Source organism: Ornithodoros turicata, chromosome 6 (genome assembly GCF_037126465.1).
Source record: "Ornithodoros turicata isolate Travis chromosome 6, ASM3712646v1, whole genome shotgun sequence".
NCBI lineage: Eukaryota > Metazoa > Arthropoda > Arachnida > Ixodida > Argasidae > Ornithodoros > Ornithodoros turicata.
The window spans coordinates 19,256,786-19,268,897 of record NC_088206.1 but is presented as its reverse complement, the minus strand read 5'-3'; the positions used below and the strand labels follow the sequence as shown (position 1 = coordinate 19,268,897).

The 12,112-nt window shown below is 50.5% G+C and overlaps 3 protein-coding genes across 3 annotated transcripts; 2 read left to right on the top strand and 1 right to left on the bottom strand.

The window, feature by feature from the left end:
• Positions 1-1,209: 1,209 nt before the first annotated feature.
• On the bottom strand, positions 1,210-2,646 carry LOC135397517 (uncharacterized). Its single transcript, XM_064629120.1, has one exon. It carries the CDS (start codon positions 2,644-2,646, stop codon positions 1,210-1,212), a length of 1,437 nt encoding a protein of 478 aa, XP_064485190.1.
• A 68-nt stretch (positions 2,647-2,714) lies between these two features.
• Positions 2,715-5,806, top strand: LOC135397516 (uncharacterized). The gene is made up of 2 exons (XM_064629119.1): positions 2,715-2,768; positions 3,281-5,806. Exons 1-2 carry the CDS (start codon positions 2,715-2,717, stop codon positions 5,804-5,806), a joined length of 2,580 nt encoding a protein of 859 aa, XP_064485189.1.
• Positions 5,807-5,971: 165 nt separating this feature from the next.
• On the top strand, positions 5,972-10,190 carry LOC135397694 (uncharacterized). The gene is made up of 2 exons (XM_064629299.1): positions 5,972-6,465; positions 8,023-10,190. Exons 1-2 carry the CDS (start codon positions 6,216-6,218, stop codon positions 10,044-10,046), a joined length of 2,274 nt encoding a protein of 757 aa, XP_064485369.1. The 5' UTR covers positions 5,972-6,215; the 3' UTR covers positions 10,047-10,190.
• Positions 10,191-12,112: the final 1,922 nt, after the last annotated feature.

Genomic DNA, 12,112 nt, shown 5'->3' with positions numbered 1-12,112 from the left:
CTTGCATACTGTTGTCCACAATTGCTGACCGTAGAGACTGGTGGTAAAGGACACTTATGCTGACGTCTTGTTTAGGGCTGCCAGGAAACTGTTGGCAATTTCTTTTTCTGTGCTGTTCGTTTTCAGAGAGATGGTGCGGAAGGGTGCTGTTTGGGAGGGGACACATTTGAGGCTTTTTACTATGGTCCACATCTTATTCGCGGTAGTTGTCGGGGACAGGTTGTTGCAGGTATCTGTCCAGCTCTTGATCGATAGTTTCTTCAGGTGTCGTTTTATTTTGGCTTTTGTAGCTTTGGCTTCGATCCAGCAGTTTATGTCCCCGTTTCTCCTGTATTTTCTCTCTGCGCGGCGGCGAATTGCTCGCAGCCGTTCATACTCTATGTCGATACTTGTATACGACTTTGGAACGTTGACCTGCTTGCTGGTTGCTTTTAGGTTATTTGCAATTTCCTGGGCAAATTCTTTCGACGTGTGTCCTTCATGGAGGGATGCTGTATTGTGCTGTCTGAAGTTTTTCCAGTTGTATATTCTTAAGGTTCTCCTGTGAGGCTTATATTCATCATAGGAGATGAGGATTGGTATATGGTCGCTTCCTCTTGTCTCAACGTCAACTGTCCAGCCTAGGTGCGACGCAATATCACGTGTGCATATGGTGAGGTCCAGTGGAGAAGAATAGGTGGGTCCTTTCAAGTATGTTGGGGAGCCATCATTGAGCAGGCAGAGGTCGTTTTGCTCAATTGCGGACTCGATTAGCCGTCCTCTTCTGTCTGTCATGTGTCCCCCCCCCCCCCCCAGAGCTGTGAGTGAGCGTTTAGATCTCCGCAGATGACAGTATGGGAGGGTAGATTCCCAAGTAGGTTATTTATTTCCCGTAGAGAGACTGTGCAATGAGGGGGTATGTAAACGCTGATAACAGTGACTGTTCTCCCTTTCAGTTTGATCTTTGCGGCGACGTATTCCATATCACATGCATTGGAGACGTAGAGGAGGCAGGAAGGGAGGTCTTTGCGAACTGCCAGTAAGGTACGAGGGTTGTTGCCTTGTGAGAAGTACACTTCATAGCTAGCCAGGCGAATGGTCCCCTTGATGTTTGCTTCGCTTATAGCTAGGACTGGGACGGGGTATCTATGTAGAAAGTTTCTTAGGTCGTTGAGCTTGTTTTGCAGTCCATTTGCATTCCATTGGATGGCGAAAGCTGTGGAGTAGAGCTTATCCATGATGGGTTGCGGTGAGTACTCTGAGAAGCTCCGGTTCAAGTGCGAGAACTTGCTTAACTTCTGGGATATCCCGTGCATTTGGGAGCGAGGCTACTACTGCTTTGAGTGCAGCTATTACGAAGGGTATTATTTGCATAACCAGTGTGGATCCATCAAATGGGGTTATTTGCTGGCGGGCATCTCGGCGGCTGTCGTGTGAAGCTACAGCCTCTTTGTCTTGCATGCTTCTTTGCTTTGTATTCTGTTGCTCGGCGTTGTGTTGCTCAAGTTGAGTGCGCCTTTTACGTCTTGGGGCTCGCACAGGGTTTTTGGCCCTTTTCTTGGTGTCTTCTGTTTCCCACACGCTTGCCTTAGGCTTTGCAGCAGGGTGGGGCTGAGATCCACTTGTGTTAGCCTTTTGTATTTCGGGTTTGTTAGAGATGCGCGGAAGATTTGGGAAGTTTTCTTCTGACATATCTGGGGGTGCAGTCTCTGGTATATGAACCAACTCAGCATCCATGGTCCGGATTTCTTTTCTGGTGACTTTCTCTTCATACGCATTATGCTTGACTGACCTTGCAGCAATCTTTCGTTTGGGGCAGCCTCCGTATGTGGCAGTGTGAGGCCCCTGGCAGTTAGCACATTTCTTTTCACGTTTAGTTGTACATTCTTTGTGTTGGTGGGGGCCGGCGCAGTACTTGCAACGTGTGTGCCCCCTACAGTTTCTAGCCAGGTGGCCGAAACGTAGGCATTTAAAACATTGCGTAGGAGTAAAATACTCTTCAACTTGGTATGTGTGAAATCCAAGATGGATTTCTTCTGGCATCTTTATTTCTGATTTAAAAGTTATGATGACAGTGTGCGAATTTTGCACTTGCGAGTCACCATCTTCTGTCTCTTGATAGGACCGTTGTCGACGGACGTCAATAGCTCCGAGGGGGCGAAAGTATTCTAGCAACTGTTCGTCTGTATATTGATCCCTCATTCCACTTATCTTTCCTATGTTCCTGGCATAGGAGTCTGGTACTCGTGTAGTAACTGCGATGCTAGCGACGCTAGTCAGAGCCAAGAGGGCTTTAGCTGCTGGGAGTGTGGCAACTGTTATCACAAGGCTGCCATCAGTAGCGATCCTGTGCTTTTTTATTCGTTCTTGAGTTGCTTGTAGAACCTCTTTTGCTACCACATTAAGGTTTGCCTTTAGAAATGACTGCTCGGGGTTTACAGGCTTGAGAATCACGGGAATTCCCGCTTTACGGTTTTTCTTATGAACTACTGTGATGAAACCATCATCGTCCATGTTGTTTTCATTACTAGAGATGTCGCTTGCAATTGATGGGGCGCTGTCATTGCCATTGTCAATTTCATCGTCATCATCAACGCGAGGACGTTTCTGTTGGGTGCACTTACGTTCGTCCGGATGTTGTACTTTGCTGTGCTCGTTTGCATCCATAGCTTTCCCAGTTTGTTGTCGGCCTAAGCTTATTCCAAAACCATAAGGTATAACTGACACTGCCCGCAATGACTCTGGAGCCGGCGAAGCGTCCGCTTCCCTTGACGGTTGGCGAGGCGAAGGTGACCTAGACCAGCACTTTCCCGTGTGTCACTGAAGTACGGGGAAAGATAAAGGTCTAACGAAAGGTGCTTAACACTGTAACTTATGCAGGTTTACAGCAAATCTACAGAGCGAAGAATCGGCGTGGCCGTTCCACAGAACACTTCGTCGTTGTTCTGTCAGCGACGAGTCCATTGCGACGTCCTCCTTCTCTGTTCCAGAAAGAACGCGTTCTACTATCCGGCGCTGGTGGAATGACGATTGCCCACGCGCTCTCCGCCTCAGAAAGGCCGCCTGGAAACAGTACAGCTGTAATCGTTCGCCCCGCAACTGGTCTCTGTACCGGTCCCGCCGTTCGTCTTTTAAGCAAATCATTGGTACGGCGAAAGAAACTTTCCTTTCCTCCCTTCACTCGGCTGTTTCGCAGCCTGCTCGCCGGCGCTCCCTCTACCGCCTTCTGCGAAGAACCAGATCCTCCCCAGAGTCCTTTCACCGTCTGTCTATCCCCTCTGACATTCTTAATCTGCTGCAGCGCAGTGCGCAAGGTCTTGCGGTGCGCTTCACGAACGCTTCGCCTCTACCTGATGCTCCTAGTGGCAGTTTTGATGACGCTCAGTTTGCACCAGTCAGCTTCGATGAGCTTGACTCGCACGTTCGCAATTTGCCTGCATCCTCGGCGCCGGGTCCGGACCGGGTTTCTGTCCGCATGTTGAAATTGCTGTGGAACACGTATCCATCCCTGCTGATCTCTCTGGTGGAGACATCGCTCCGTCAGTGCTGGATCCCACCCATATGGAAACTATCACAGATTACGCTTATTCGTAAGGATCCCAAGAAAGACTGCACCTTGGACAACCTGCGACCTATTGCACTAACATCTCTCTTCGCCAAAATGGCTGAGCGCGTCGTTTTTGATCGCCTCATGCGGTTTGTGACGGCGCACGATGTGCTTTCGCCGGTTCAGATCGGCTTTCGCCCGCGAAGCTCTATCTGGATAGCCCACGTGGCCATCAACAACCACCTCTCGAAGGCGAGGCTCCTCTCTGAGTATACTGCTTTAGTCACACTGGACGTCGCGAAGGCGTTCGACTCCGTCGAGCTGTCCCTGCTTTTTTCCTCGCTGGACTCCCTTGCTCTTCCTCCTTACATCGGCCGCTGGATTAAGTGCTTTCTGTCAAACCGCATGTTCGTTTGCTCGGATGGCTCGTACTCCTCGTCTCAGCATCGGCAGTGCAGGGGCGTTCCGCAGGGATGTATCCTCTCACCTCTCTTGTTTAATCTCTTCTTACGCTCCGTGCCGCTTCACCCTGACATTGTGACTCTCGTGTACGCAGATGATATTGCCTTTCTGGCGTCGGCGTCGTCTCCGCGCGCGCTGCAAGCCTTGCTCCAGCACTACCTTGATACGCTAAATTATTGGCTTCTATCCCTCGGCCTCTCGATAAACGCTGGAAAGTCGGCAGTCCTTTCTTTCCTTTGGCGAACTCCGGCTTCCGTCTCGTACGAATTGCTGCTCGGCAACTCTGCTCTTCCCCAGGTTCCCAAACTAAAGTATTTAGGGATCTGGTATGATGCGTCTTACAGCCTTTCGGCTCATGTTACCTACATCGCGAGCCGGGCTACCCGGGCCCTAAACTTCTTGGCCTCTTTCAGCAACACGCGATCAGGCCTCCGCCGTCCGGTGCTCTTGCATATTTACAAGATGTACGTTCGCCCTATCCTGGAGTTTGGCTGTCCCATTTTTTCCAATCGTCCGCAAACGCAGCTTCGACCTCTTCTGCTGCTCGAACGCAGGGCGCTGCGCTTCTGTCTGGGCGTACCAATCACTACACCCATATCGCACCTTTATGCTGAGAGTGGCGTTATTCCTTTGTCCTCCCGATTCAACACCCTAACCCTCCGCTGTATTTTACTTCTTTTCTCTAGTCAGCACTTCCTTCGCGTTGCCTTCCGCGTCACCAGTATCGCGTCCTTCCGCGCCCTCCGGTGGACCCCCAGGATCTACCCGCAGCTGGCGTTCGCCGAACGCTTGTTCCTCCAGCTCTATGCGATGCCGGTCAGCTTATCCAGGTTGGTTCCATCGCCCGCTGCTCCCGCTCCGGATATCAGTATCCGCGTCGTGCCCCTATTCAACCCTGGTCGCGCCAACCTTCCTCCCCCTGCAGTCCTCTCCGCGCTCCTCGACAGTCACGTTAGTTCACTCTCCTCTCACCTTGCGATCTTCACCGATGGCTCTGTCGTAAACGAGAAAGCGGGCATTGGCTTCTTCATACCATCCATGGGCGTGCGCAGGAGCATCCGCCTCCCTGACTACATCCCGATCTACTTTGCAGAGCTATTGGCTCTTCTGATGGCGCTCCAAGCCGTGCCGTCCTCGCACAGTCTAGTCTGCTTCTTCACCGACTCCTTGTCCCTAGTCTCCAAATTGGACAGTGGCAGGAGCTCGCATGAACGTGACCTGCTTCTCGCATTCTCTCCCTCCTTCATCCATGAAATTGTTCTGACATGGGTTCCCGGCCACTGTGGGCTTCCCGCTAACGAAGTCGCGGATTCTCTTGCGCGTGCCGCCGTCGCATCTACTCACCTCGCTGTTCTACCCCTCATTCCTACGGTTCTATACGCAATGTACAAAAGGTTCGACAGCCTCCGCAGAGCTGCTGCCCTCCAACAGCAGCTCCGCGCGCGGCCTGAACTAGCGCACCTGGAATTTGGCTGGAACCCTCTCCTTTGTGGTTCGCGGCGAATGGAGGTTCTGCTCACGCGTTTTCGCTGTCGCGTCATCCAGCTAAACTACTACCTCCATAGAATTCGCCGCTCTGTCTCTCCTCTTTGCCCCTACTGCCAGCAAGACGAAACTATTGAACACTTTTTTCTCCATTGTTCGGGCTACTCATCCCAACGCGCCATGTTCCTAGCCGTCCCGCTCCGTGCCCACGATGTTCCACTGTCGGCATCTTCCATTCTGTCTTTTGGTAGATTGTCAGGTCGTCATTCCATTCCCCCGCTCATCTTTTATTCAGTCATTTCATTCATCTCATCCTCTCATCGCTTCACGTAACCGTCATTAACTGGGCCCTCATGTCACGATCCGTGGCCAGTTGCCCCGTGCTATGCGCCACTGCGGAGAAAGACGAAGAAGAAGAAGAAGAAAATACCTCCTAACCTACCCTAACCTAACCTGGCCTTACATCTCATCACTACCACACAGACGTAATTGCACGCGTTTGTCCTGGCCAATCTCCCTTAGTGGCTCACGACCATCTTTTGATTGGTAGAAGAAAAACCTCACAGCTGCAATCACGGTCACTGCCGTTTGTGGCTAGCGGCCACTGCCCTCCTGGCTGAAGAAGGAGAAAATATCCCTGGCCAATCGCCCTGTGTGGCTTGTGGCCACTGCGTAGTGGTGGAAGAAGAAGAAGAAAATATCTTCGTGATCCCCGTGCGAGAGAACAGTCACTGCGAGTACCATGGCTGAAAGCCATCGTACTGCTGTTTCCAAGATCAGCAAGAAGTCAAAGTCATCCACGAAGATTGATGGAAAGCACGCCAAAAAGGCACGCCATGAGGGCACGCACAATCCTGTCGCATCAGCCCATTCAAGCGAGGCGTCACCCAGGTCGCCGAACAGCGGTGGTCCCAGCCAAGGCGTCGACGACGTACACCCTGGTGCTTCAGGAGGCGCAAAATTTCTGAAGCCGGGAGATGAACTGAAGTCAGGTAAATGTTCCAGCAGTGAGACATTAGAATAGCGGGCCGCAGAAAGGGAGAGCATATGCACTTACAAGTGGCAAGGCACTGCATAAACGTTGGCAACTTTTTTTCTTCGGAGTATACACAAAACTCGTCGGTCAATTTCGGGAGTTGAAGGGACAGTTCGTTCCCTAGCGGAACTTGCGGAAATGGGTGCATGTCTAGTTTAGCGGCGCCACTCGATTTCAAACTTCTAATCTACATACCTGCATAGAATTTTGCATGGTGCATCATAGTCCAAAACAATCAAGCGGCGGTCGGTTCCACGAATTCCTCCAGAGATCAGTTTCCCCGGGAAAGTTTCGGCAGCGGCGACCATGTCATCTCCATGCGCCCATTGTTTACGTATGACAGCTTACGCACACCTTGCACTCTTCCCAGCATGCCTTTCGCCTGTTCGTTGCTGAGACGCACAGCAACTCCGCTATCGGACGACAGTCGGCCTCCTCCTCACGCAATTGCTCCGCGCCAAAATTGGCACTGTCTTCTGTCAGCACAGTCTCGAACAACTGCGGGGGGGGGGGGGGGGGGGGGGGGGGCTGCCGCCCCCCCCCGGACCCCCCCCCCCCCCCCCGCGTTTAATATGTACTGACCTGGCCTAACCCAACCTCACTATACTTCGTTTAGTGAGGGAAACCAAGCTCTATGGCTGATGCGTAGGAGTACCACAAAGGATACCCGTCGAGATCTAGTGCTTTCATTGTGCATTCTTGGCAACGAGCGAGAGGGAACAGGCGCAATGCATGCTGGGAAGAGTCCGAGGTGTGCGTAAGCTGTCATACGTAAACAATGGGCGCATGGAGATGACATGGTCGCCGCTGCCGAAACTTTCCCGGGGAAACTGATCTCTGGAGGAATTCGTGGAACCGACCGCCGCTTGATTGTTTTGGATTACGATGCACCATGCAAAATTCTATGCAGGTATGTAGATTAGAAGTTTGAAATCGAGTGGCGCCGCTAAACTAGACATGCACCCGGAAATGTACTGGACGTGTGCAATAAAACAATGAACTCCCCGTCAACCCCCTTTCGTTCGAAATCGATGTGTTTTCCGAGTTTTCAGTATTTTCCTGCGGGCTCCGGTAGCGCGGGAGGCTGCTGTCAGGTCGTGTGACGTCTCGTGACGTTGCTTCAGGGCTAGCGATAAGCAGCAGCATTTCTGCCAGGGAAATGGAAACGCCCTCGTGTTGTCAGAGTGTCGTCGCGCCTACATCATATTCCACAGGGAAGCCCTCTTGCTTCCGTGTGCTTACAAGAAATCATACCGCTCGAGCTACAGCAAAGTAATGCACGGGCCTGATAAAGTTCGAAATTCAAAATCCACGTATCGATACCTGGAGAGCGACCTATCCCTTTAAGGACAGTTTGTTGCACTCATCAACTCGCGATCGTTTGTCTTATGGCTCTTGCTCCATAACGTCGTCTGGTGAGGTGGGAGACAAACAACAATGAAACACAAATAAGAACGGGCACAGCTAGGTTGAGGTTTGACTAGTGTAACTGTTCCCTATTTTCTCTCTACAGCAAGGGGAAAGACGTCCAAGTTCCCAACGATTCGAGCCATACTTGGAATAGCCATCGTGGCGACGTTCCTTGCCGCTGTCATCCTGGTCCTATGGCAATTCAAAAGCAGTGATGAGATTCACAGCAGTGTCAACACTGAATGTCGCAGTGCCATGTGTCGTAGCATCATCAAAAATATCACTGAGCTCCTAGACAAGTCCATCGAGCCATGCAACGATTTCTATGGATATGTGTGCAATAAGTGGTGGAATTCGACGGGGATGAACAATTTCATGCAGGCGGGACAGCGTGTTTTGGAGCGGACGACATTCACTGCGTTGGAATCAGCCTCGCGTGGAAAACCCAACCGCTACGGCATGCATCTCCTCGGTGGACTCTACACCACCTGCATGACATTCCTCACGAATGAAAAGAGTTCCTTAGACGCCATCGTGAAGGACGCTAACAAGTACGTCAACATCTCCGCCTTCTTCAAAATACAGAATTTCACTCATCTAGTCTTAGAGCTTGGGAGGGTGTCCCTTATGCTTGGCATTCACACGACGTTCGCCCTCAACATGCGCAAAATTGGGAATGTCACGTACTTTAACGTCGAGAGCTACAAATCCATGGTGCACAAAGCGGCTACCGTACAAGACGTGGATGCCCAGCCGTATCAGCATAACGCTAAGTTCTACATCGAAGACGCCGCACGCTCCATATATACGGTTTTCAATTTGACTAGTGAAACAGCACTGAAAATGTATCAAGATGAAGTTCAAAAGTGTGATCAGGAACTTTTCCGTATCTTAAATAAGAAGGCGGTGGAAGAGAAGAAATTTCCTCTTAGCAGCATCGTAGGTCTTTTACACACACCACCGATTGGGGACGTCGTCAAGCTCATCAACAGAGTCATCCCTGGCAAACCCCTGCAACCCACCGACACCATCCTCGTAACTAACCCCGATATCATCGCACAGGCACAGACGTTATTGGCTTCAAAGCCCCTCAAAGTCAGCGTGGCATATTCTCTTTTAAGCGTTCTGGAAGACGTTTCCCTTCCCTACGTGTTAAAGACCAGAGAACTAGGTTCCACGAAGCCCTTCATATGTGTCAAAGTTACGCAAGGTTTTCTTCGCCACACATGGCCCTTCCTGATGTCCATACTATCTGGCCTCAGCAAAAACGCTAAACCCATCGAAACCATGGGTCTTAACATCAGGAATTCGGTGATCGCTACGAACGCTTTAGCCTGGATGGACGAGTCTACTCGAAAAAACGCATATGATGCGCTTAAAAGGTTGGTGTTCTACACATTGGATAGGACGCATATGGAAACGCTGAGCAAAGGCGTGGACTACTCCAGCTTCCAACTCCAGAATGATGGGTTCGTTGACCTCTACTTCCGAGCCAGAGCATTCGAAATGAATCTTCTGCTCAGAGAGACATTAAGTGATACTGCATCGGCCATTGCTGGGTGGAGACTGGACACGGACATAACGTACATGACACAACCTCTACATTGGATAGTTGTACCTGTAAGATTCCAAGGCACGCCACTCTATTACCCGGATCAGGAAGAACGTATTCCTTTCTACATAAATTATGCGACTCTCGGAGTACTCATGGCCCGGGAAATTGTGCGAGCGATTGACCAGAAATATATCGTCTGGTCTCGCACTAGCCAGACGAAATTCGGTCAATTTCAGGCTTGTCTGAACAAAGTTGGCAAATCACTGGGATTCAAGTCTCTTGATGCGAGTTTGGCCAGGGCTTACGGGTCGCGCTTGGCTTACGAGGCGGTTCGCGCAATGTTACAAGCCATGGGCAAAGGCGTTTATGAGAAAGGTTGGTCGACTGCACAGGATTTCTTTTTTATACGCTCTTGCATGATGTCCTGCAGTAAGGACGGCGGGTCAACAGATCGACAAAAGTGCCATTTGCCTGTCTACTCGAATCCTGACTTTTCAATTCACTACCGCTGTGCCAAGAAGGGTGCAAAGATAAAAGTCGATCCCTGCGTCGGTTCCCTTTTCAGAATGTAATGACTGCCCGTAGTAGCGTGATGGACAGTGCATGCTGAATGTATTCACACTTATCCCCTGTGCATGATATCGCACGTTGCTCTCAGACGCCCATTTCGAACCCTCACAATTCTCGCATATCGGCCTATTAAATATGCTTCCTTTCGAAAACTCTCTCTGCTCCTCTTGTCTCGCTTTGCACGCGCTGCTGGTTGGAGGGAGGGGTACATCCAGGTAGCAAAGTTTGCATCGTATGGCCACTGCTGCGGCTTTACGGGATGTGTACAGTCGCGAATAGATATGCGGAGGGAATAGCAGGAAGGGGGAGATCGCTTTGGAAAATCTACCGCAAAATGTGAGCTGGTCATAAGGCTCGACTCTTCGGCACATCTCCTATACGGCTGTTGCTGGGACCAAGCGGTCACGGATCCAAACAGTAGGTAGTTTCATCAGCGGGCCTGCGCGGTGTTTCAAGCGGTATGGCGCCGAGGAAAGCTACCAAACCTGTAGGAAATCCATCGAAAAAGCGGTGCATTTTGCCAAGTGGGAACAACTCGAGACCATGTATTTGAAAGTACTACGTCGTTTGCTAAACTACCGCGCGTTTCATATTGCTGCTCACTCGCGCCACCCGGCACGCAGAAACAGGTCTATAGGCACCGCACGCTAGTTTGAGGGCGCTCTGGTGGTTTGCCTGAGCGCGCCCTCTATGGTGACTCCGTACATTTTGACTCGGTACCACACGGAGCCGCTCATTGCTTTGGTACGTTTGGGACAGTATCACGGCGTACGTGCAGTCACGCGTGTTTTATTTGGCGGCTTTCTTCCCATTGACCTTCCAGACTACTTCTGTGGAAGTACTGTCAAGAAATGAAATCTGCTCCGGAATGCAAAACACGTGAAAGCCGTACGCGAGGAAGTCTTCAGTGACGGAAAATCGAAACTGACGGCACAGTGTCTAGCGCAGACGAACACACGTAGGGTAAAGTGGGGCAAAATGAGACAGAAATTTGCACTTGAATATGAAATTTTAAATTTTTCGTGTTTTAAAAAAAGAAAGAACATCTAGCCATAGGAATTCTCAGGGGTCTAGAGCTTCTAACCTATAAACGCAGAACGGATTTAGGCGGTCTAAGATAACAGAACAAGAAATTCAAAAATGCAGGTTGTCTCACCTTACCCAACCCTCGGGGCAAGACGAGACATCGAGTGGGGAAATATGAGACACGACGTGGTAATTAACTATACAAATTAGTTTTTGCAATCCAATCAGACAATGTAAAGCCCGTAGGCTCCTACGCAACCCCCTTGAACCCATCGCTCACATAACGTGCAATAAAACCACACATAACCCGGTACTATTATTCTCCGCCGTTCTTTGCAAATACGGCACAGCCAGACTGACATGTGACTGGTCGCTTGTTTGCGTGCGCTTCTGCTTTGCTGTAAATACCCTAGGAAACAGGAAAATTTGCTGCCAAATCCTAGGCAATATACAAAAAAAAAAAATCTGAGGAACAAGCATAAGACCACTTAATAGTTGATTTACCAGTTTCTAAATTACATTAAATGAAAAGGGAAAGCATAAAACTTTATGGCAGGTTGCTTTCCCTTGACGGAAGCCCTGTTGTTGTGGCAGCTTACTACGCAGCAATAGCCGCCGTTCTTCCGTTTTCGCCCAGAACCCATTCACAAAACGTGAAGGTAAATGTCTCTCGAGCCGTCTGACTGTTGTTGTATCACGGTCTCGGTGTCGTAACCAGCTTTAACTAACTTCAACCCTTCTGAGCGGTGATCGAAATGGATGCAGTTGTACGGGACTGCGCGGCAGGTACCAGGAGGTTACCCACACTTCGCCTAGTGGGGGCGCGGGTGTCGGCCGTAAACTTTAGCGTGCTGTCCCTATAGTCCCGCGTCTGCTAAACCCAACAAGCGCATGCAGCGCTCGTGCTTTTCAAGCCCCCAGCATTAAGCGCATTATTTTCACTTGCACTGGACTGCACTACCTTGGACTCCAGGCAAGACGGGTTTTCGGGAGCTGCACTTTCCAGCTGAAAGGAACTTTATTAGTAATACCTTTCTTTTCA